The sequence below is a fragment of the Equus asinus genome, chromosome 13 (genome assembly GCF_041296235.1).
Source record: "Equus asinus isolate D_3611 breed Donkey chromosome 13, EquAss-T2T_v2, whole genome shotgun sequence".
NCBI lineage: Eukaryota > Metazoa > Chordata > Mammalia > Perissodactyla > Equidae > Equus > Equus asinus.
This window is the reverse complement of record NC_091802.1, coordinates 47,708,928-47,735,257: the sequence shown is the minus strand read 5'-3', so window position 1 is coordinate 47,735,257 and position 26,330 is coordinate 47,708,928. Positions and strand designations below refer to the sequence as shown.

At 40.1% G+C, this 26,330-nt stretch overlaps 1 protein-coding gene across 28 annotated transcripts in view; it reads left to right on the top strand.

Moving 5' to 3' along the window:
* Positions 1 to 713: 713 nt before the first annotated feature.
* The window catches only part of BPTF (bromodomain PHD finger transcription factor), a 142,480-nt gene continuing 116,863 nt past the window's right edge, over positions 714 to 26,330 (top strand). For 13 of the 28 annotated variants that reach the window (XM_044745860.2, XM_070482097.1, XM_070482101.1 and 10 more), the window contains exon 1: positions 716 to 1,559. In XM_044745860.2, coding sequence (XP_044601795.2) covers positions 935 to 1,559 — 625 coding nt within the window. In that variant the 5' untranslated portion in view covers positions 716 to 934. Of the gene's footprint in view, positions 1,560 to 26,330 lie in introns of all 28 variants that reach the window. The other 15 variants (XM_070482098.1, XM_070482093.1, XM_070482092.1 and 12 more) reach the window with 3 other exon arrangements.

Genomic DNA, 26,330 nt, shown 5'->3' with positions numbered 1-26,330 from the left:
CGAGAAACTGGAAAGTTCTCGCTGAGGCGGTCGAGTTTCCAGCTGGGACGCTGGGAAAGGTGGCAGGAGAGGAGAATGTGGCCGCGTTCTGGAGTGTATCCGAGACTTTTTGGGTGGGGATTCTATCCCAGGAGTTTCAGGGACTCTCCCTCCGGGTCTGGCAGCCCAGGGCGTGGCTCCTGGCACAGCCCCGAGCAGTTGTCAAAGGCTGTTTCAGGACTCTCTAGAACCAAGCCCTCGGAGGTTCGCATTTCTGGGGGCTCGTCCCTCCGCCCCCCGTTAATCTCCCCCTGTCGCTGGCGCTGCCCTGTGCTGCTCGGTCGCTCCAGTCGCCCCATCCGAGACACCCTCGCTGGCTCTTTCAGCATCAGTTTCCCCACGGGGGCGCGGAGGGGAAGAATCTGGGGGTTCCCCTGCCTCCCTCCCCGAGCCGGGGAAGGGGGGACGCGCGAAGGAGGCCCTGCTGAACTGGGGCTCCGGGGGGCTCCGCCGGGGCGGGCGGCTCCTGAGGCCTCCGGCGGGGCGCTTGGCGAGGGGAGCGCCCCTCTCCCGCGGTCCAGCGGCGCCGCGCGGAGGCGCCCCGGGCTCCTCGCCGACCCGGCGCTCCCGCGCTCCCCCTAGCGGCCGCCGCGCGGCCTCGCTCCGTGCCCGGCTCGGCGGCGGCGCAGCTCACGTGACCGCACTCCGGGCCTGCGGCCGCTGTCGGTTCCCCCAGTCACCGAGCGAGAGGGAAGAAACAAGATGGCGGCTGAAGGCGATCCGGAGTGGGGCCCCAGCAATTCGGATTGAGCCTTCTCCCTCCACCCGCTTCCGCCGGCCGGGCCCCTCCCGCCCGGCCCCGCGGGCCTCCCCCCGGCCCCGGCGCCCCCCACCGCCACCCCGCGCCCGCCCCTCCCCCCTCCGCTTTCCCTTCTCCCCCCGCCGCGGCTCCGACATGAGGGGCCGGCGGGGCAGGCCGCCCAAGCAGCCCGCGGCTCCCGCTGCGGAGCGCTGCGCCCCGGCCCCGCCGCCGCCGCCGCCGCCGCCGCCCACGTCCGGACCCATCGGGGGGCTCCGCTCGCGGCACCGCGGCAGCAGCCGGGGCAGGTGGGCCGCCGCCCAGGCTGAGGTGGCGCCCAAGACGCGGCTGAGCTCGCCCAGGGGGGGCAGCAGTAGCCGGAGGAAGCCGCCGCCGCCGCCGCCGCCGGCCCCCCCCAGCACCAGCGCCCCGGGCCGGGGGGGGCGAGGAGGCGGGGGCGGCAGGACGGGGGGCGGGGGCGGCGGCGGCCACCTGGCCCGGACCACCCCGGCCCGCAGGGCCGTCAACAAAGTGGTGTACGATGACCACGAGAGCGAGGAGGAGGAGGAGGAGGAGGAGGACATGGTCTCCGAGGAGGAGGAGGAGGAGGAGGACGGCGACGCCGAGGAGACCCAGGATTCCGAGGACGACGAGGAAGATGAGATGGAGGAGGACGACGATGATTCCGATTATCCGGAGGAGATGGAAGACGACGACGACGACGCCAGTTACTGCACGGAAAGCAGCTTCAGGAGCCATAGCACCTACAGCAGCACTCCAGGTACCCACCCAGCCCAGTTGCTGCAGACTCCTTCCCCACCTCCTCCACCCTCCCCCCGGCTCGCTCCCTCTCGGGTCTCCCCCCACCCCCACCTCCCCCCAAACGGAGGGGAAATGCGACGGCACATCAAGTGGCAAAAAACTAGATTTACAAGAGGAAAGAGGCGCATTGTTCAAAATGGAGATTGCATTGTTGCAGTTTGCAGGCCACACACTCGCTCGCTCTCTTTCTCTACCCCCAACCCCCTCTTTTTCCTCTTGAAAATTTGTGCCAGTGCAGTGTCTCCACCGGGCAGGATTGAAACTTTGGCACACACATATCCATTGCATTCATTTTTCTCCCTTGTTTTGGTGTGGTTTTTTGGAATGAAAGAAGCCTCTTGTTTTGCAAACCTCTTTGCATTTCTAATGTGGTTTCTTTTAGATTTTTATTATATATCTGTTCCTTAAAAGGAAATTGAGGATTTAGACAGATTGTGGCGCACAAACACACACACAACATGCTGCTCTTCACACCGCTAGCTGTGTGGTTTTAAAATCGTGTTAAGGAAATGGATCGGTTGGGTTAGTAGGGGAGACTTATCTGGTCCTGTGTGTTTGTTTTTATTCTCAAGTGTTAATGGGCTCGTGCAACAGTTGCTGGTAAATGGCTGAGTAAAAAGCAAAGCAGAAAACCAAGCAAAACCAAAACAAACCCGGTAATTCATCGGATTCAAAATCATTTTGGTAAAATCCAAGATAAAATAAGAAACCGCAGCAACATGTCTCTTAACTAATTCGATCCCTTTGCTTTGCCTGAGAAATGCATTTCGTGTCACCTGTTGCGGAAGATGTAAAGTTGATCATGCAGATGAAATTGCTGAAGATGAACTTTTTGACCAACTTCTAAGTCACACAGCAGAAGTGTAGGGGGATTTATTACAAAATTACTTTTTCTTTACACTCTGTTTCTAAGGATGAGAGTCCTGCCTAGATCTGTACTGAATTTCTCCAGGATGACTCTCCTGTTTTCTCGCAGAAAGTTTCTCTAGGTTGGTGCTGAGATGCAGTTAGTTAAAAAAGAAAACAGAATTGCTGCTTTGTATTAAATATGTAGTTGTGGCTTACTAAATTGTGAAAAAAAATTACTTGTAGCAATAACCTACAAGATTTTCCCTTTAGATTTTTGTTAATCTGGAGTAACTAAATTATAATCTAGTTTTAAGAGCATTTACAAAGTAAAGTTTATGAGGAAATAGGGTCTTAAAAATAATTAAGGTGTGTCACTTGTTTTTAAAAGAGATTAGAAGTAGAAGTGGTTAAATTTGAGTGTTTCCCTTTTTTTTATTTATAAATGCTTGAATAGTTATTGGAGGAGTATGAGTATTAAGCCAGATGTAAACCCATTTCGATTGTCCTAACAGCAAATGAGAACGGTAATTTCTTTTGCCCGACAGTAAGAATATCTGCCTGTCTTTGCCTGGGGAGGCTGGGAGGGCAATGAAGGAAATGAATCAAGTGTCAAGTATTTACGTCTTGTATGTAGAGAGGACTGACTACATGCCACTTTTCATTTCTTGCTAACTTAATTTTAGTACATCTTTATAGTAGTAGTTTTTAACCTTAAGAAATCACGTGTGGCCCTTTCTACCACAAGCTCAGAATTGAAAGACCCGTGGAGAGTGAATTACGCTATCAAATTTTTTTTGAGTTAGAGCTCAGGCATTTTGGCAGGGCAGTTCAGCTCCCTTTAACTCCTCTTTGAAGGCCTAGCAAATAATTTAGGATTGATACCTGTGTATATGCTGAGTTGCAATTTATGGTTGGGTTTCCTTTTTAAAAAAGTACTCGTATATTTATGTACTGCCAGGGCGTTTTGTTTTTCTTAATGACACTTGCAGTCTACCTTGTGTATGCGTGTCTTATCTTTTTATGAATTTAAGGTTTATATATCCTTAGATTAATCTTATGTCCTCTGTAGTTTCTAGCAGAGCATCTTGCTCAGCAGGTGCTGGTCAAAGATTGGTTGGATAAATGATTGTTAGGGGGTGAGAACTTGTAATAGATGAAGTTTTGATAATGCTACAGTGGGTGCTGCCATAACTCCTAAAATCTTTTGGATTTGGGAATCTGAAAATTGGTCCAATTAGATTTGGTAACAGTTAGTGTGTTTTGAGCTGCTACTTCATGTTGCTTGCTAGGCATTTTCCTTTCTTTATTGGATGTGGTGTTAACTTCGATGTTTTACTTTTTGAAACACATTATTTCTAAAGATCATGGTAAAAGAAATGCTACATTTTGTGTTCTAAACATTCACTTGCCTGGAATGAGTATCAGTGCCTAGGAGTGAGTTGTTTAGGCTAAGTGCTAGTTTCATTAGTTTTATTTCCTGTATTTCCAGACAGTAAAGGCTAGGAAGGAGGCAGTCAGGTATACGTGTATATGTGTGTTTACTTTGGAAGGAAATAAACTTTATTGGTAATTTAGACAATTTGATTAATTTTTATAGATTAGACTAACATGTTAAATACTAACGTATTAAATTCCTAATATAAGAAATAACTCATTCGCCTGCTGAGTACTTGGTAGGTCATGTAACTGTTGATGGTGCAAAGACATGGGTTGATGTTGCTAGCTTAATTTTCTAAAATCATAGATTTAAAAAAGTTTATTCACTGGAGATTAAATGTTTTCCTTTTATGGAGAGAAATTTTAAGTGGGTACATAAGGTGCATAACAAATATTACTGTAGGGATGACAACTTGTTAATACAAAATTGAAATCATCTAGTTAAGCTAGAGGTATTTGGTTGAATAAGGCTTTTATTTATTTTTATTGTTAAAATTGAGTTTTTCAGCCTATAGGTTTTATGACATACTTTGCCAATGCATTAAAAAGGATTGTCTAGAAAATCTGTTTTGAATAAGCCTTTGGTAAAGTTCTGACAGTACCTTGAAATCAAGCATTTGCTAATTTAAAAAAATTAAAACACACTTGAAACAGAATAGTCCTTGCATTTAACTTGTGTGAGACTTCTCAGAATACTTAGCTGGAATTTTGAAATTTGGAACTTCTGAGGACTTCAGAAAGCAGAAGCCCTGGTGCTGTCTTGGGAGAGCAATTTCTGTCCTCTAAGGATTATGATGGTGGAGATCAGTGGCATAGAGGCATGAATGAACTGTAGATTTCTCTGAAGCAGAATTTGTTACTAGTTTGTTAATATTTATTCCTACCAGTGCCAAGAAATATCTTTTCAGTATACTTTTGGTTCCTGATTGCTACAAGTGAGTTAGAAAGTGCGGTGGAGAGTTAAAGGAGAGCAAGAGCATACCCCATTTGGGGGAGTTGCTGTTGGCGTGTGCTGCCTGGTTGGGCATGTGGACAGTGAGGATAGACACATGGAGGGAGGGAGCAGCATGAACTAAGGTGCTGATTTTAAAGTGGGGGCATTCTTAAGTCACCTGCTTTAACAAGAGCCTGAGTGTGTAAATGGGAGATGAACTGTAAAGCTCCGTGTTGGGCAGTACCTAGAGAAGCAGCCTGTAGCATTTGTACTTTCCCTCCCTCATCTGTAGGGTAAGGAGAGGGCTAGAGCCATGATCCTCAGTCATTTTTCACTCCTAGGATACCCAAGGGATATGCGGTATTCCCATCAGCACCACGCAGGAGCATGAAACAAACCAAATCAAATCGTGGAGATGCTGTTCAACCACTGGTGCAGCCAGCTCTTCCCCCCAAATTGAGAGAATTACTGGAGGAGGTGGTTTCTGGAGCCCCCTCCCCAATCTGTTTCAAATCTATTTCATTTGTGGGCATTGGGGATCAATCAGATGATCTGGAAACAAGCGGGATGTGATTTCAGTGGGACGTTAGGAAGTTTAGCATAGCTTCTGCTCTGCAGGATGGATTGGAAGAGGACGAGATGGCTGGTGAGGATCTGGAGGGGTCATGTAGCCCTGGATGGAAGATCAGTTCAGGAGGTACTTCAGAGTTCTCCAGGCCTTGACGACATCAGAAGTGTAGACAGAGAGAGGAGTGCATCAGATATGCCTCTGTAAGAATGGTAGTGCTTTCAGTAGCAGTAAGAATTGAAGATTATAAGCGAAATTAATGAGATCTGTTTTCAGGTACCAGAAGAGGTTAAACATGAGAATTAAAAGAAAGAAAATGAGGGCCCCAAAGAGTTTTTAAAAAGTTGGGCAGCATGATATGTGAGTTGTAAAGAGGGGTGTTTGAGGTATGCAGTAATAAATGGTCTTGTGTCCGGTTCATGCTCGTCTGCTCTTCTGGTGTAATTTGGAAACGGAGGTATGTATTGAAATGTGTGCACGCAGTAGGATTGGGGATGTTAAGGCCGGGAGCTCTGGTCTCTTCTGTTAGATCTTTTTCTCGCTTCTCAAGACCCTCTGTCATCCCTGTGACTGCAGGTCCTTGGAGGGGGGATGCAGCAGGTGAGACGGTGGTGGTAGTGGTGGGGGAATGATAATCTTGGTGGCAGGCAGGAGCAAATCCAAGCAGATGCCCTCTTTGCACTGAGTAGGTTCCTCCCTCCTCTGCTCCTTAGCCAGGTTCAAATCCCACTTCCGACTCCTGGGAGGTATCTTCAGAAGTCCTCTCAGAGTAGTGTTGCTCACCTTGGTCTCTTCTCTTTGAATGCCTGCGTGTAGCAGTTACAGTTTCAGCTTCATAATTTAGCACTGGTTTAGCACCGACCGTCAATATTCTAATTTTTTTCGTGCTTTCGGTTCTTTAAAATGATGAGTCTCAGGAGGCAGAATACTTCTTTAAAAAAAAAAAAACTTATACTTGAAAAATGCACTTTAAAAGATCGAAAGTAAAACCATACAGAGTTAAAATGCATATTAATTGTTTTAATTATTTTGTCTACTTAGTATACATCAAATTATTTTATATATTTTCATATTGTTATATTACTCGTTATTTTTTGATTGCTGAATGATTTTTAAAAATAGTAACAGTAATAGCTAACGTTGGACATCTGAATTGCTGAATAATTTTCAAGCAATGTTTAATAAAAATTCCATTTTTAAAATAGTTTTATTGAGATATAATATTCATACCATAAAATTCAACTTTTTTTGAAAGTGTGTATCTTCACAGAATTCTGCAACCATCACCACTACCTAATTCTAGAACATTTTTATCACCCCAGAAAGGAACATGTACCTGTAGGGGTCTCTCTATGTCGTCCCCCCCACCCCCATCCTCTGCCAACCACTGCTGTCATTCTCTGTTGATTTCTCTCTTCTGGACGTTTCGTGTAAATGGGATCATCCGATATGTGGCTTCTTTCACTTAGCATAATGTTGTCAAGGGTCGTGCATGTTGTATCCTGTAATTGAATAATATGCCATTCTGTGGATATACCACATTTTGCTTATCCATTCATCTGGTCTTGGACATCTGAACCGTTTCCACTTTTTGGCTATTATGAATAGTGCTGGTGTGAACACTCTTGTATGGGTTTTTGTGTGGACAATACGTTTTCATCTCTCTTGGGTATATCCTGGGAGTGGAATTGCTGGATCTTTACAAATACATTTAGATAGAACCATTTTAACCAGACTTATTTTGGTTGTTACAGGGTTCTGTTAGGAATGAGAGCTGGGTTGTATGTCTTCCAGGATACCTATGATTTTTGGATTGCCTTAGGTCTCCTTAGAGAATTTATTCCAGAAGGATTTGTCAGAGAAGGAGCAGTGTGAGTGGAGTCATAACATTGATTTCTACACTGTCAGCGTGAGGGCTTGTGGCGGCATTGAAGGCACCTACATATGTAAGCTCACTGCAAAATGTTAGACTATCATGATGTATGAGAGTCTGAGGATTCTAGATAAATCTCTTATGAATGTCAAGGCTCTAGAGAGGTAGCATGTAGCATAGTGATTTAAAGACTGAAGAATCCGGAACCAGACTTCCTGGTTCTGTGACGATGGGCAGCTTGCTCCACTCTTTGTGCCTTACTTTCCTTGGGTGTAAAATGGGGATATCATAGTACTTAATTCAAGGTGTTCAGAGGGTTAAATGGGCTAGTACATGTGAAACGCCTAGAACAGTGCCTGGCTCATGGTACAGATTGAGTAAATATTAGCTGTTATTGCCTGTTGATTTGTTCCTGAACTGCACATGGAGATTCTGTGAAGATGTAGGGACCTCACTTAGAGTGTAGTGAGGTAGTATTTTGTTCTGTCTAAAGCTGTCAGCCTCCTCACAAGGAATAAAAATATTTTGAGGATCAGATTTAACTAAAAATCTACATTAAAATAGAGCTTTATTTTCCCCCTTTAGAAGAAATATTAAATGTTGAACTTACTCATTTAAGAAATTTAGTTTACGTCTGATTTATTCCAGAGCTATGATAACTAACACATTTACCTCAGTTATTTGCAGTGATGAGTTAAAGCAGAGAAAGCACTCTTAGACTTGTAGCCCTTGGTAGCTCCTCCATGCCATCTTTCTCCGCCTGTTCCTTAAACGCCAGTTTTCCAGGTTTTTACACCAGCCCATGGCTCTCTCACTGTCTCCCTCCTTCCCCTGAGATCTCCTCTAATCTCAAGATGTTTTTAAAATTGCAGTGAAAAATTAAAAAATAGTGCAGATTTACTCTTTTGGGAAAGTACACATAATAAAATGAAAATCATCTGTAATCCCAGCAACCAAAAATAACCACTGGAAATATTTTTTTATATATTTTTTATTCCATTTTCATCTACATATTTTTAAAAAGATATAACTAGGATCATATTGAACAAACTATTTTTCCTTGATATGTAGCAAGGTTTTCCCCTATCATTGTGTCTATATCAAAGTAGTACATGAACACAGGTAAAAGAAATTCAGATAGCATTAACAGCCCATAATGAGCAGAAGCAGTTCCCCATTGTACCTCTCCCCACCCCGAGACCTCTCTGGAGTCAGTGGCTTTCAATTCTTGGAGCTGTTTTTTTTTCCCTGGTATTTGCCACAGTATTTTAAAACAATAGGCTGCATTTGATTTAACAATTTTAGACATTTCTCTCTTGACTGTGTTATGGTAGATGAGGAGTTAGTCCTATTATAATTACCCTTACTTTCACCTTATCCTCTCTATATAGTTACAGCATGATTTTGGGATAAATCATGAGATCGATTACACTATTTTCATTATGTAAATATTATTCACAATTGAGTCAAATAATGTGCTATGGTTATGTGTGGTTTTTTGGGAACTATTTTTCTGGATTTATTGCCTTATTTTTTCACTTGCTTAGTGTTCTATCTACCTAGCCCAGTGCACTATCAAGCCTGTAAAATATCTTATCACTTACTGTTTTCCAAAGTCTCAAATGTAACAGTTCCATTTTTTCCTTGCTGATCTCCCTCTGCAGCCCTCAGCATTTCTGCTCTCACCTCAGCTGGCTGCTCTGTAGGTATATTGAACCTCACCCAGATGCTTCTTTTTGCTGCTTTCCCATGTTGATTCTGTTCCTTGGGTCCTACATCCTTCTTGGTTTACTTCCCTTACTACCTCTAGTTGCTTCCTAAGAATGGGTGCATGAGAAAGAAGCTTTTTTTTTTTTTTTTATCATTACATGTGTGAAAATGCCGTTTTCAGCCCTAATACTTGATTGATAGTTTGGCCAGGTATAGGATCCTAAATTAAAAAATCAATTTCCCTTGAAAGATTTGCTTCGTTGTATTCCAGCATCTAGTGCTGCTGTTGAGAAGTCTAGGGCTGTTCTGATTACTTCCTTCATCTCTGACCTGTTTTTTTTCCTATCTAAAGCTTTTAGGCTCTTTTCTTTTTCTTTCTTTCTTTCTGTCTTTTTTTAAAGATTGGCACCTGAGCTAACAACTTGTCAATCTTTTTTTTTTTTTTTTTGCTTTTTCTCCCCAAATCTCCCCACTAGATAGTTGTATATTTTTAGTTGTGGGTCCTTCTAGTTGTGGCATGTGGGACGCCACCTCAGCATGGCTTGATGAGCGGTGCCATGTCTGCACCCAGGATCCAAACTGGCGAAACCCTGGGCTGCCGAAGTGGAGCACGTGAACTTGACCACTCCGCCACTGGGCGACCCATAGGCTCTTTTCATGGTCTCCAGTATTCTGAAGTTTTCCAGTGATGTCATATCCCCTGATGGGGCTCTTCTTCAGTCATTGTTCTGGGTACTAGGTGGGCCCTGTTAATCTAGAGAGTCATGTTCTTTAGTTCTGGGAAAAGGTCTTCTATTATTTGCTAATTTTCCCCCAGATTTGCTTGCTTTTCTTCTTGAACTCCTAGTTAGATGTTGGCTCTTCTAGACTAATCTCATTAAGTTTCTTTTCTTTTTTTATTCTTTTCACCTGTTTGTCCCTTTGGTCTGCTTTCTGGGAGATTTCTTGCTCTTTCTCTTCCTCTTCTAAGTCTGTTGAATCAGTTTTTATTTCAGCTACCAGATATTTAATTGCCAGAAGCTGTTTTCTCTGTTCCTTTTTCATAGCATCCTGTTCATTAATGCAATATCTTCTTATATGTCTCATTAATGATAATTTTAAAAAAAATAATTGAAGTACCACTTACAGATACAGTAAAATCTACCCTTTTTAGTATACAATTTGACTCTGAGTTTTGGCAAATACACAGTCACACGACCACCGCCACCATGAAATATAGAATGGCTCCATCACTTCCCCAAAATTCCCTTGTGGTCCTTTAGTCAACTTCCCCTGCCCCCCAGGCTACCACTGTCCCTATAGTTTTGCCTTTTCCTGAATATCATATACATGGAATTATAATGTTTGTAGCCTTTAGTGTCTGGCTTCTTTTACCTACCATATTGTATTTGAGATTCATCCAAGATATTGCCTTTATCATTCCTTTTTATTGCTGAGTAGGTAGTCCCTAAGTATATGGATGTACCGTACTTGGTTTATTCATTCACCAGTTCAAGAACGTTATGAGTTGTTTCCAGGTTTTGAAGATTATGAATAAAGCTGCTGTAAACATTCACTTACAGGCTTTTGGGTGAACATAAGTTTTCATTTCTCTTGAGTAAATACCTAGGAGTGGAATCGCTGGGTTGTATGCTAAGTGTGTTTTAACTCTCTAAGGAACTGCCAAACTGTTTTCCAGAGTGGCTGTACCATTTTGCGTTTCTGCTAGCAATGGATGAGGGTTTCTGCCATTCCAATAGGTATATAGTGGTATGTTTCTAATTGACATTTCTCTAGTGATTAGTGATGCTGAGCATCTTTTCCTGTGCTTATTTGCTGTCTGTGAAGCAAATCTTTGGTGAAGTTGAAATATTTTGTTGAATATTTCTGTTGGAATATTTTGCCCAGCTATTAATTGGGTTGTTTTCTTGTTATTGAATTTAGAAAGTTCAGTTAACATAATATTTATGATATATAATTTCCCAAAGCTCTTTTCTCAGTTCATTTTTCAGAGCATCCTCTTCTTGGATGCAACATCCTCTCTTATCTCTCCGAGTACGTTTATTGTAGTTTTTTAAAGTTTTCTTCTGTTTCTTTTGTTTCCTCGGAGTCCATTCTTCAGTTTTAGTTTTCTCTCTTTCGTGCTGGAGGCTTTTTCAAATGCCTGGTGATCTTGAGCTGCTCATATTTAGGAGTGAGGCGCTGGATAGCACTTTGTGGGTGGCTCTGGTTTGTCAGCTGGTGGGTTTCACTGTCAAGTAACTGGGCAGTGAGCCAACCTTTTCTTTGGTGGAATCCCAGATAATAAGTTTATGTGTATTTTTGTTTCTCTTTCATTGTTTTATTTTATTTTTCTCTTGTGAGTCTGTCTGGTTTCTTAAGGGATGATTTCTTAAATCTCTTGCCTGGGGCTGGAGTAGGGGTCCGGGGGTGTGTATGCCCAATATCCTGGGAAGCTGGATGAGGGAAGGTGGCTAGGACTCACACCTTACAGTACGCACACTTCCTGTTAGGAACCCTGAGTTGTCGCCCTTTTTTTTTTTTTTTTTTTTTGGTAATTGAGGTATAATTAACATATATTAGTTTCGCATGTATAACATAATGATTTTATATTTGTATACACTGTGAAATGATCACCACGATAAGTCTAGTTAATATCCGTCACCATACATAGTTACAAAAACATTTTTTTCTTGTGATGAAAACTTTTAAGATGTACTCTCGTAGCAACTTTCATATATGCATTACAGCATTATTAACTATAGTTACCATGCTGTTTGTTACGTTTCCATGACTTATTTCTATTAATGATTGGAAGGTTGTACCTTTTGACCCCCTTCACCCATTTCACCCATCCCCATCTCTAATCTGTTCTCTGTATCTATGAGCTTGTTGTTGGTTTTGTTTTTTAGATTCCCATATAAGTGAGATCTTATGATACTTGTCTTTCTCTGTCTGACTTATTTCACTTAGCATAACTCTCAAGGCCCATCCATCTTGTCAGAAATGACAAGATTTCATTCTTTTTTGTGTTTGAATAATATTCCATTGTATATACAGTCAAGTGTCACTTAATGATGGGGATATGTTCTGAGAAATGCGTCATTAGGCGATTTTGTCATTGTGAGAACATCATAGAGTCTATTTACACAAACCTAGATGGTATAGCCTAGTACACACCTAGGCTCTGTGGTACTAATCTTAGGGGACCACCATTGTGTATGTGGTCTGTCGTTGACTGAAACATCATTATGTAGTGCATGACTGTATATACCACGTTGTTAAAAATCTATTTTCTGTTGATGGACACTTAGGTCGTTTCCATATCTCGGCTATTGTAAATAATGCTGCAGTGAACGTGGGGTGCGTATCTTTTCGAGTTAGTGTTTTCATTTTCTTTGGATAGATACCCAGAAGTGGAATTGCTGGATCACATGGTAATTCTAGTTTAAAATTTTTGAGGAACCTCTGTACTGTTTTCCATAGTGGGTGCCTCAATTTACATTCCCATCAGCAGTGCACAAGGGTTCCCTTTTTGTCCACATGATCACCAACACTTGTTATTTCTTGTCTTTTTGATAATAGCCATTCTAATAGGTCTGAGGTGATATCTCATTGTAGTTCTTTTCTCTTTGTTCTAGTGTGTTTTTACTTTTTTATTTTATTTTATTTTATTTTTTTTGAGAAAGATTAGCCCTGAGCTAACTACTGCCAGTCCTCCTCTTTTTTGCTGAGGAAGCTTGGCCCTGAGCTAACATCCATGCCCATCTTCCTCTACTTTATATGTGGGATGCCTACCACAGCATGGCTTTTTGCCAAGTGGTGCCATGTCCACACCCGGGCCCCGAACTGGTGAACCCCAGGCCGCCGAGAAGCGGAACTTGCAAACGTAACCGCTGTGCCACTGGGCCAGCTGCTGTTTTTACTTTTTGTGTTTCTTTGCTGTCAATTTACCCACTGTTGAGAGGGAAAAGATACTAACTCATGTTACAAATTTGTCATATATAAACAGAAGTTTCATTAAGTATTTCTTTACAATGTGATTAAAACATTTAAAAATAATTTATCTAATACTCATTCAGTGTACAAGGTGTTGTGTTAAAAGCCTCAAAGAGATGAAGAGATGGCTAAGTGGTCCCAGCTCTTAGGTCTTTATCCTTTGGAAGGGGGAAGAATAACACAGTACATAAATATATAACTGTAACGTAGGGCAGACTCAGGTAAGTGCTGTAAGAAAAACAGAATTAAATTAGGGAGAGGTCACAGTCTATTGGGAGGTCAGAAGTGGTGTCAAGAACAAGGGTGAATTTCAGCTGTGTCTTGAAAGTTGGGTAGGATTTCTCCAGATGGAGGTTGAACAGGAAGAGAAAGGAGGATGCAAAATGTAAAGGGAGCAGAAAGATGATGTTCAGGGACTACGTGCTTGCAGTTTGAGTGTCAAGGACATAAGACTGTAGAGAAGTGGAGATTATATTTTGATCCAGTAAGAATAAATGCCAGTCTGAGGAATCTGTACTTAGTTGGCAGTAGGGAGTCATTGAATGTTTTTAAACTGGAGTATGTCATGATAAAGCTGAGCTTTTTGAAAAATCATCAGTTAGAATGGCCTTGGTGTATAGGTTTTATTGGAATAAGAGGGCTGATATAATATTTTAATAGCTACATAAGATTCCATTCTAAGGCTTTACAAAGTAGTTAAGCTGTACTCTTGTTTGCCATGATTACCTTTAGTGACTGCCCTTTTAGATAAATCTTGGTTCATATCCCTAATTTTTTTTTTTTTTTTGAGGAAGATTAGCCCTGAGCTAACTGCTGCCAATCCTCCTCTTTTTTCTGAGGAAGACTGTCCCTGAGTTAGCATCCATGCCCATCTTCCTCTGCTTTCTATGTGGGACCCTACCACAGCATGGCTTGACAAGCAGTGCCATGTTCACACTGGGATCCGAACCCGTGAACCCCGGGCCGCTGAAACAGAATGTGCGCACTTAACCACTGCGCCACTGGGCTGGCTCCCCCTAATTTTTTTTTTAAGGCTTTCACTACATATTACTAATATATTATGAATGTTATATAACATAGATTTATGTAATATATACTAATATACATATTACAATACATATGATATATCATGTTATAAATATAATAAATATATTTCCACTAGCAATGTATGAAAGTGCCCATTTTGCCAGCACTGGTTATTTGTAAACCATCTTTGCATTCAGTGGGTTAAAACCTCTCTTATTTGAATTTGCATTTCTTTGACTACTAATAAAATTTTGTACTTTCATGGCCTCTGATACCCAAATCTCTGTTTGTAGTCATGATTTCTTCTCTGTATCTTAACTCGTCAATGGATGAATACTTCTTGTACCCCTCCACTTAGATATCTGATAGACACAACAAATTCAACATGCTCCAAATGGAATTCATGCTTTAGTCACTGCTCCCAACCTCCCATTTCCTCGCTCAGTGAATAATCGCCCTGCCCACCGACTTGCTCAAGTCAGAAGGGAGGGAGGAACAGACTCCTCCCTGTGCCTCACCGTGTGCGGGCTTGTCACCAGGTCTTGTTTACATCTTATTTCTCTCTTAAATATCTCTCAGCTCTCTTGTTCGTTCATGCTCGTGGTTCCCTAAATCAGGCCCTCTTCATCCCTTGTTTGGCCTCTTGAAGGAACCAGCCTTCCTGCCTGGCCTCCCTTTGTCCATCCGTCATCTCCTCTCATGTCCTTCCTGCACATACACACTGCTCTGCTCTAAGACAAATCTGACCGTGTGATGCCCTTCTTAAAAAGTCCTCTGGGAAGATGATTGGGAGCTTCAGTGTGTGTGGATAGTCTGTGACTTGGCTTTTGCTTCCCCGATGAGCCTCCTCGTCTGTTGCTTCACTGATTTCTTCATTTATTCAAAAAATACTTATGGAGTACCTGCTGTGTTCCAGGCACCCTCTGGGGTGTAACCACAAATCAGATATGGCCCCTGCCCCAGTGTAGCTGGGAAGGGGGCCAGTGTATTGATGAAAGAAGTGTTTTGAAAGGGGGTAGGTAAATATGATCTAGTGGGGGGTGGGCGTGGTTTGGAGAAGGCTTCTCAAAGAGGTGACAATTAAGCTCAAAATTAAAGTAGCCAGGTGAAGGGAGGGGAAAGAGGATTTTAGGCCCTAGGATCGTCATGTGCAATGGACTGAAGGGAATACCATGAAGGAGTTTAAGTAGGGAGTGATGTGATTAGTTTTGTGTTTTTTCAAAAAGTCCCTCTGGTTATAGAATAGAGAATGAATTGGAGTGGGATAAGAATTGAAGGGAATTAGGCTGTTGAAGTAGACCAGGTAACAGATCTTGTACTAGATTAGTATGAGTGGGAATGGAGAGAAATAATTCAAAAAATAATTTAGGACTTAGAATGACACATCTTAATAATAGATTGGGTTCTCCATGGGAGAAAGAGGTCAAGGATGAATTGACCTAAATCTTCTTTATTTCTCTTCTGGTTCATAGCTTATTTCTCTTCACCTTGAATTTGATGATCAAGTAATAACTGAATTCTTCATAGTTCCCTTCACATGCCTTATAGTTATTCACTGCTGTGATGATTAATTCCTGGTCACCCACCCGTCACGTTCTCCAGCTTGGCTTTGGTCACCATTCCCTTTTCCCCAGATACGCCTAAGTTCCTTTATCTCTCCCCTACCCTCCAGGACCTTTGTGTATTTACATATTGTTCAGTTTCCAAATATTTGGGAATTTTCCAGGTATCTTTCTTTCTGTTACTGATTTCTAATTTAATTTCATTATGTTTAGAGAACTTCATATGACTTTAATTTTGTAAAAACATTTTTAGAGCTTTCTTTTGTGCCCTGGAATATTGTCTGTCTAGGTGAATGTTCTAAGCGTACTGGGAAAGAAGGTATATTCTGCTCTGGGGGGAGTGTTCCACAAGTGTCACGTCAAGTTGGTTGCAGTGTTAAGGTCTTCTATATCCTTGCTGGTTTTCCCTCTGCTTGTTCTATGAATACTAATAGAGGAGTGTTGAAATCTACAACTATTGTTACGGATTTGCCTATTTCTCTTTGGAGTTCTCTTAGTCTTCATGTATTTTCAGGCTCTGTTATTAAGTGCATAAACATTTAGGAAGGATCATTGAATCCCTTTATTATTGTATCTTTGTTTGTTAAGACATTGTATTGACAGGAACTGTTAATTATCTGGCTCTCTCCCTTGTTAGAACCTACTTGAGGGCAGAGAGGGTCTCATTCATCTCCCTCTCCTTGGAGGCTGGCTCAGTCTCTAGTATGCAGTAGGAAGCAGAAGTAATTGTTGAACTGAGGGTACAGGTCAAAGAAAGCCTTTGGATTCTTTTTACCCTTAGTTCTGTGCTGTCAGGTATGGCAGCCACTAGCCACATGTGGCTATTTAAATTTAAATTAAGTAAAATTCAAACTTTAGGGGCCCGCCCTGTGGCCGAGTGGTTAAGTTCGTGGCCGAGTGGTTAAGTTCGCCCGCTCTGCTTCGGCAGCCCAGGGTTTCGCCAGTTCGAATCCTGGGCGCAGACATGGCACCGCTCATCAAGCCATGCTGAGGCGGCATCCCACATGCCTCAACTAGAAGGACTCACAACTAAAAAAAATACACAACTATGTAAGGGGGGGCTTTGGGAGAAAAAGGAAAATATAAAATCTTTAAAAAAAAACTCAAACTTTTCTCTTCAGCAGCACTAGCAACATTTCGAGTGTCCAGTAGCCACATGTGGCTAGTGGCTCCTGGATTGGACTACACAGATGTAGAACATTTGGGTCGTTTTAGAACATCACAGAAAGTTCTCTTGGACTGACTGTGCTGTTGTAGTCTGTCTGCTTCTGCTAGACTGTGAGAATTACATAGCATCTCTTTTCCTGTAGCCTTCTATTTGCTTTGTATCCTGCACAGTCTGGGTAGCCCCAACATTTGGGCGATGGTCCTCCTTTGTCAAAACTGTCGGCCCAGTGTTGTTTGTATGTCTGATGGGTTGAATTTCTGCAGTAGGTGACTTGGGATCATCTTTGAGATGATTACATCATTTGTTCTTGGTGGGGGAAGAGACAGTCAGCTAACACTTGGTTTTAGAAAATCTGCCGCAGCCGTAATAAAATTAAGCTGAGGGTCGTAGATGTAGGACAGAAGGGAAAGAAGGACTAAAATTCAGAGACTTTCGTTTGAGAAATTTGATTTGAAAACCCAGAGAATTTCTATGTTGTAAAAGTTTAAAAGGTGGTATGTGAACTGAATTGTGACATACTTGTGTGTCCCAGTGTGTCTGGGTTCTTCTATATAAAACCTCTTTCTCAGTGGTCTCTGGCCAAATTATTTTATAGTTTTTAAGGAGAAGACATCGCTTCTTTTTGAATGGAATTCTTCTGTTACTTAAGTGATGTTAAATTGCAGCTGCGGAACCTCTGGAGAGTTGCTAAGAAAGTTAGTGCTTTGACTCCTCTCTACTCATGGATGTGTTGTAGAATTCACACACCAGGAGACTGCACGGCCAAGTGATTCATACCGAATGGCATTGTTTAGTAGATGCAATTTCTGTATTTTACTGTCATGGCTTCCTGCTTGATTTCAGTATGTTAACATTGCCTCCTTTGAGGTCTGTTTATAGTGTATTCTATTTATGGAACTTAAAAAGTATTTCAGAAATGCACATATTAATCTGTGTGGAATTTCTCTTCTTGTCCTTTTCCTTCTAATGCTTGCATAGCTGTATCGAGGTTTGTCTGAGGAAATAATCCAACATTTAAAATAGCTAATAAAATTTTAGCCCCTCCTCTCAGGGCGGTTTTCCGTGTTCTTCTAGACATCAAAGTTATTTCACAGCCTTCTTGAAGTCTTACTTAATAAATTCACCCTTTTCTCCAACTTATAACCAACCATACTCTGCCTTCAAAGTGTTATGCAAATAGTAAAAACATTAAAAAGTGGTTTTATTGTAATTTCATATATATATTTGAACTTTTTGGTCTCACTTTTCTGGGTGAAATGCCTCAGATTTCTGACCCTCTGTGAACTTGGCAGATTGCCTTCATCCAGATATATTGTCCTTGATTGCTTAGATAGCTTGAGTTACGGATCTTCCCTGCGTCTCAGAAGAAACCTAACGATGGAGATTATGGCAGGGATCACAAACTCAAATGCCTAGAGGGTCCAAGTATGTAAAGGTAAAGACATGAAGAGGCCTTTTTTCTTTATTAATATGTAACTGCATTTGCTGTTAGTATTTATTTGCCTTGAAAAAACTAGCCCTATTGAAATTTTAGTCCATTTTTGCTTTTACAGACAATACTGTTCTAAATGTGCTGGAAATATATCTTTAGTCACCCAGACTCGCGTTTTTATCGGGTAGATTGCTAGGAGTGGGATTGTTGTGTTACATTTAATAGGCTGAACCAGGTTATATGCCCATTACCTGTTTGTTAGTTTGTTTGTTTTTGAGGAAGGTTAGCCCTGACCTAACATCTGCCGCCAGTCCTTCTCTTTTTTGCTGAGGAAGACTGGCCCTGAGCTAACATCCATGCCCATCTTCCTCTACTTTATATGTGGGATGCCTGCCACAACATGGCTTGACAAGCGGTGTGTAGGTCTGCACCCGGGATCTGAACTGGCAAAGCCTGGGCAGCTGGAGTGGAACTTGAGAACTGAACCGCTGTGCCACCGGGCCACCCCACCTGTTTGTTTTTAAACCTTCCCTAATCTGTGCTTATGTGGCTTTTAAATTAACTTTTTCTAGAATCTGTAGAAGTTTACTCAGACCTTTAGCAGGTGTTCTTGGATACGGATTAGGCCCAAAGTCCTTTCCTCATTCATTTATTGGTAAATATACTCACTTGTGATATGAGAGCCTGAGGTTTAGCTCTCAAACTGAGAGGCAGATGTCTGTTTTGAGAATTTTCTAGCTAGGTGGGAATGGAATTCTTTATTGCTTCTTAGCTTGAGTTTGACTTTAGAGAGGTCCTTCCTCTGTGGGCCTCAGTTTACTCTCCTGTAAAGTGTAGGCTGGACTAAATGATCCACTGGGCAAGAAATTGGCACACTTTCTCTTGAAGAGCCAGATAGTAAATATTTTAGGCTTTGCAGGCCAGACTGTCTCTGCTGCAACGTCTCAACTCTGCCATTGTAGCATGAAAGCAGCCTTAGACAATAAGTAAGCAAAGGAGCATGGCTGTGTTCAAATAAGACTTTATTTACAAAAACGGGCTGTGGCTGGCCGTAGTTTGCCAACTCCCTTTTGAGCTCTTGAAATTCATTAATCTGTCATCTGGAAATTAGGTTAGGAAAAAAGTTAAATTTAGAAAACTCAGAAGATGACATTAATATTTTGATTACTCTTGCTTAGTAACCATCTTTGTGTGAATGTATGAGTATACATATGAGTTAGTACTCACATGGTGGAAACATACATTTTTTTATAAGATTGGTTAATGTATAATTGGTTTTGTAAATCTTTTCACTTACACCATGAAATCTTAATATATCTTTAAATAATTTGTCTACAAAGATATCTGCTCTCATGGAGCTTCTAGTGGAGAACTCATGGATTTCGAAAGTTAATTTTATATTTAGCCAGCTGTTTTTTTCCTGATTGGTTCTAATAGCTTCTTTGTTGATTGGGTTGGGTTTTCTAGGAATAAAATTGTATCATCTGCAAACATGAATCATATGTACACATCTGCTTCTCTTATATTTATATCTCCCCTTTTTTTTTTCCAAATTGTATTGCTGGCCACCTCCAAAACAGTATTAAATATTAGTTGTAATGATAGGTGTCTTAGTGTGCTTTCCAAATTTAATGGGACTGATGCCAGTATTTCCCTGTTAATTGTTATGCTGGCTCTTGGTTTGAGACCTTTAATTGTCTCAAGTATATTCACCTATTTCTGTTTGCTTTCTTTCTGAGTTTTTTTAAATCAGATGTTGCTGTTGTATTTTGTCAAATGTCTTCCTAGCTTCTTTTGAGATGATTATATAGTTTTTCTCCTATGTACCATAGAATTATTTTAGTAAATTTCATAATGTTGCCTCATCCTTACATTCCTGAAATGAACCTCTCTTGATTATGTTGTTACTTTTTTTATGTACTGCTTGATGTTTAAAAAGGTATGTTAATTTTTAATAGTTTATACATGCACAGGGCAGAGTGTATTCGGGATTGATCTGTGTTGTTGTGTGTATCAGTAATTTGTTTCTTTTTATTGCTGAGTAGCAGTCCAGTATGTGGATGTACTATAGTTCATTTATCCATTCAACAGTCGAAGGGCATTTCGGTTGTTTCTTGTTTTGGCAATTATAAATAAACCTGCCATAAACATTTGCAAAATGGTTTTCGTGTGAACACAAGTTTTCATTTCTCTCGGGTAAGTACCCAGGAGTAGGATTTCTGGGTTGTATGTTTATAAGAAACTGCAAAATTGTTTTCTAAAGTGGCCACACCGTTTTGCATTCTTGCCAGCAAATATGTGAGAGTTCCAGTTGCTCCACATCCTCTTTAGCACTTGATTATTGTCAGTTTCTTCTTCTTCTTTTTTTAATTTTAGCTACCCTAATAGATCTATAGGAGTATTTCTTTGTGGTTTTAATTTGCTTATCCCTGGTGACTAATGGTGCTGAGCATCTTTTCATGTGCATCTTTTTATTTCCCATTTGTATCACCTTGATGTAAAGCTAATAAAGTCTTTATTGGGGATGTTTGATTGTGTTGCTTGCTTTCTTATTGAGTAAGAGTTCTTTATATATTTTGTATATAAATGCTTTGTTGCCTGTGTAATGTGCATATATTTTCTCCTAGTCTGTGGCTTATGTTTTATTCTCTTAACAGTGTCTTTCCCAGAGCAGAAGTTAATAATTTTGATTGCAGCCTGTTGCAGCTTTGCCAATGTAGCAAGAAAGCAGCTAAAGACAATATATAAGTGATTGAGAAGAATTGTATTCCAGTAAAAGTTTATGGACATGCTGTTTGAATTTCACCTAGTTTTCACACCTTCAAATATTATTATTATTCTTTTGATGATTTTTTCCAACCATTTATGTCTTGTGAGTCATAGTTTGCCAGTCCCTGGCCTACCTAACCTGATGTCACAAAGATTTTCTTCTTTGATTTCTTCTAGAAATGTTAGAGTTTTAGGTTTTATATTTAGGTCTACAATGTATTTTGAATTAATTTTTGTATAAGGTGTGAGATAGGAGTTGAGATTTTTTTGTGGGGTTTTTTTGGCATACGGATGTCTACTTGTTCTAATAACGTTTGTTGAAATGAAATTCTTTCTCTATTGCACTTCTTTTGCATCTTTGTCAAAATACAGTCAGCCGTATTTATTATGTGAGTCACTTTTGTACTCCCTCTTCTGTTTCAGTGATCTCTGTGTCTATTGTTTTGCTGCAAGTAATGAAGATTACTTGATTACTATCTTGATTACTGTAGCTTTTTAGTTAACACTTGAAATAAGGTAATATGAGTTATCCAACTTTAGTCTTTTTCAAAATTATTTTGGCTATTCTAGTTTCTGTGCCTTTCCATTAATATTTTTGAATTAGCTTATCAATATCTACAAAATATCCTGCTGGACTTTCGATTGTGATTGTGTTGAATCTCTATTCAATTTGCGGAGAATTGACGTCTTACAATATTGAATCTTCCAGTCTGTAAGTATGTTGTGTCTCTCCATTAATTTAGGTCTTTGATCTCTTTCATCGGTGTTTTGTCATTTTCAGCATACTGGTCCTGCATATGTTGTTACATTTATACCTAAGTACTTCATGATTTTTGGTGCTTTTATAATTGGTACTTATTTTTTAAATTTGAATTTAAACTTCCAGTTATTTATTGTTAGAATAGAAATACAATTGATTTTGTGTATTTTGTGATCTTTGTGACCTTGCTAAACTCACCTGACCTATTATTCTAGTAGCTTTTTTTTTTTTTGTAGATTTCTTAGGATTTTCTACATAGGTAATCGTGTTGCCTGGTGAATAGAGATGGTTTTATGTCTTCCTTTCCAAGATGGATTTTTTTTTTTCCCTATTGCACTGGCTAGGACTTCTAGTATGATGTTGAATACGACAGGTAAGAGTGGGCATCTTTGTTTTGTTCCAGATTTTAGGGTTAAAACATTGTCTTTCACTGCTAAGTATGATGGTAGTTGTAGGTGTTCAGATTGAAGTAGTTCTCTTCTATTTCTGGTTTGCTGAGAGGTTTTTTTCAGGAATGCATGTTCAGTTTTGTCAAATGCCTTTTCTGTAGCTATTGAGATGTTCATATCCTTTTTCTTCTTTAGTCTTTTGACATGGTGAATTATGTTGTGATTTTTGAATGATGAACCAGGTTGCGTTCCAGAAGTTAAACACTACTTTGTCATGATGTATTATCCTTTTTATATATTCCTGAATTCTCATACGTGATGTTTTTTGAGGATTTTTATGTGTGTTTATGGGGAGTATGGTCTGTAGTTTTCTTTTCTTGTGATGTCTTACCTGATTTTGGTGTCAGAGTAATGCTGGCCTCACCTGAAAATGAGTTGGAAAGTGTTGTCTCTTCTTCTGTTTTCTGAAAGAGATTGTGTAGAATTATAATTATTTCTTCCTTAAAAGTTTGGAAGAATATTATAGTGATATCATCTGGGCTTGAGGTTCTCTCTGTTGGAAGATTTTTAACTATGAATTCACTTTCTTTAATGCGTAGAGGGCTATTCTAGATATAAATTCTCTTTGAGTGGGCTTTGATTATTCCTGTCTTTCAAGGAATTAGTTTCTTTCATGTGAATCCAGTTGATGAATATAAAGTTGTTCATAGTATTCCTTTATTCTTTTAATATCTGTAGAGTCTGTAGTAATGTCATCTCTCTCATTCCTGATACTGAAATTTGTCTTGTCTCTGTTTCCTTGGTCAGTCTGTCTAGAGATTATCAGTTTAGTTGCTCTCTTAAAAGAAGCAGTTTGAGGTTCATTGATTTTTGTCTATAGTTTTTCTCTTTTCTATTTCATTGATTTTTGCTCTAGTCTTTATTGTTTCCCTCTTGCTTGCTTTAGGTTTAATTTGCTCTTTTTATTTTGGTTTCTGAAAGTAGAAGCTGACCTTACAATCATTGACTTGAGGCCTTCCCTGTTTAATCTAGGCATTTATTGCTATAAATGTCCCTCTATGCACTTTATAAGCTGTATCTCATGATTTTTGATTTGTTGTGTTTTCATTTTCCTACAATTCACAATATTTTCTAAGTTCTATTGTGACTTACGCTTTGACTCATGGATTGTTTTGAAGTGTATTGTTTAATTGTCAAACATTTGGGGATTTCACAGATATTTTTCTATTACTGTTCGTAATTTAATTCCATTACGGTCAGAAAACATACTAAGTATGACTTATTTTTTAAAAAAATTGTCATTTGAGATTTATTTTATGGCCCAAAACATTGTCTGTTTAGGTGAATGTTCCATGTGTACTTGGAAGGAAGGTACCTTCTGCTGCTGTTGGGTGGTGTTCCATAAATGTCCATTGGGTCAGGTTTGTTGATAGTATCGTTAAGGTCTTCTGTATCCTTGCTGATTTTCTTTTCTTTCTTTAAAAAAAAATTTTTTTTATTGCAGTAACATTGGATTATAACATTATGTAGCTTTCAGGTGTACATCATAATATATTTCGAATTCTGTGTAGATTACGTCACATTCACCACCCAAAGCCTAATTCCAAGCCAGCTGATTTTCTGTCTACTTGTTCTGTTGAGTACTAAGAGAGGAGTGTTAGAATCTACAGCTATTGTTACAGATTTGTTCCCCATCCTCTTGCAGTTCTGTATGTTTATGCTTCATGTATTTTGTGGCTCTGTTATTAGATGCATAAACATTTATGGTTGTTTTGGCTTCTTGATTATTTGACCCCTTTATCATTATGAATTGACCTTCTTTACAGTTGGTAATATTCTTTGCTTTAAAACCCACTGTTTGATATTAATATAGCCAATTCAGCTTTTTTTTTTTTGAATAGTGTTAGCATGGTATATCTTTTTCCACTCTTGCTTTTAATCTATATCCTTTTTTTTTTTTTGATGAGGAAGACTAGCCCTGAGATAATGTCTGTTGTACAAGTGTCACAATGTATAGATTCTTTTATCCTAGCCCCTCCCTGATGTTGTAATTCTTGTGTGTATCTACAAACATTGAAAGCCCCACTAGACAATGTTACATTTTTTGCTTTCAACCATTATACATATTTTAAAGCACTTGAGTTGAAACAGCATTTTTTTGTTTTTTAATTTACCCAGATACTAACCGTTTTTGTGGTTCTCCTTTCATTCCTGAAGTTCCAGTTTTCCCTCCAGCCTAAAGACTTTGTTTTACCATTTGTTTTAGAGCAGGATTTTTGGCAATAAATTCTTTTAGTTGTCTTTATCTGAAATGTCTTTATTTTGCCTTAATTGTCGAAGAGTATTTTCGGTGGATATAGAATTCTGGGTTGACATTTCTCTAAGCTCTTTAAAGATGTTCCATCGTTCTGCAGTTATTTGAATTATTGTTCTTTTATATTTAATGTGTTGTTTTTCTCTTGCTGTTCCCTAGATTTTTCTTCAACTATATGTTTTGGAATTCCTTCCATACTCTCTGGCTTGTAGGGACCCCCTTTTCTTGATCCATTGGCCAGAAAGATGTGATTTTTTAAAAACAGTTTCTATAGTTGGGGCCACCCTTGAGGGAGGGACCAGAAGAGGAAAAAGAAAAGAAGTACAATAATAGAACAATTCCCCCTCACACTCTCCAGCTCTCAGGAGACCCTTTTCCAGTGCTCTGCCTGAAATACAGGGTTTCTCTGAGAGTTTTTTCTGCTCATGCTTCTCACCGTAGATCCGCTGTGAGCTTGTTCTGTTCCAGGAGAGACAGTAGGGAAGCAAACCTCTGAATGAGTTACTTCTGCACATTTTGACTCCTCTCCCCAGTTCCCCAGTCCATGTGCTTTTGCTTTTTTTTTTTTTTCCAGAATCCTCTGGTGGTTGCTTTTTGTGTATTGTCCAGTGTTTTTAGTTCTAGTTTAGTGGGAGCTATAGGCTCTAGTGAGCTTACTCTAACTTGGCTGGCCTTGGACCACGTTCTTTTTATAAGCTGCGTAGTATTCTTTGTGTAGAAGTACAATATTAGTTTTTTATTTTAGCTGCTTCCTTAGTGGTGGACATTTAGGTTGTTTTTAGTTTTTAGCTTTTGCAAACAATGTCAGAATGAATGTACACGAGTATGTTATATGGTAAATTCTTAGAAAGGGAGTTCCCAATTAAAAGGTATGTTTCCTTTAATTTTTCGTAGATATTTACACATAATATGCTTCTGGGTTTTGTTTGCTATTTTTAAATATATTTTTTATTTTATTTTAATAGCTATGATTGGCCTATCGTTTCTTTCATGGAGGGAAGGATGTATCTCTTTGTTAGGTTTTGGTGTCACTGTTATCTGAGGTTTTGTAAAAGGACTTTTTAAGCTTTTCTTCTTCCTCTGTCCTCTGGAATGTTTTCAAAACCATCTGAGCTGGGTGGTGTGTTAGGGGTAAGAGCTCTCTGACATCTTCCTTGGTCTCTCCTGTCATCATTGGTGTGTTTCCTATTTTTTGATTTAGTTTTGGTGATTGGTAGTTATCTAACATTCTTTCACCAGGATTTAGACTTTATTAGCATTCTTTCAACAGCCTCTGTAGGTATGGCAAGTTCCCCTTTGTCATCAGCAATGTTACCTGTCGTGCTCTGCCGCGCTTTTTTCTTGGTTAGGGTAGTTCTAGTTTAGATGGACTCTGCAGATTGCCTCCATCCTCTTTACTCATTCTTCTCCTCTATCCTTTTGTAGACATTTGGATTTGTGACCTGTGTCACATGTAACTATTTAGTCAGCCTGCCAGATCTGTTAAGGAGAAAAAGTGTGTCTTAAAGTCTCCTGCTACTATTGTTTCTGTCATTTCTCCTTAGATTTCTTACAGTTTTGCTTTATATAATTTGATGCCAGTTAATTTGGTTTATTAATTCATGCAGCAACTATTTATTTAGGAATCTACTATGTGGCAAGCACTGCAATAAATAGTAGGCCATGGTAAGCAAAATGAAAGTTGTCCTGGCCCTTGGCACAAAGTGAAAATTGTGCAGTCTTGTGGAGGCGTTATGTGAATCGAGTGAAAGTATAGGTATTATAAACGTGATAAAATACTATGAGGGAAAAGATCTGAATGAATGAGGAGCTGGCACTTGAAAGAGTGAGAGAGAGTATTCTAGGCAGAGAGAACAGCTGTGGGGATGCAGTGAAGCTGTGGGGAGGCAGAGAGTTGTGCATGGTCAAGGAGGCCAGCGTGGCTGAAGCAGAAAGGAGGTGGGGAGGCTGCGGTTGGAGTG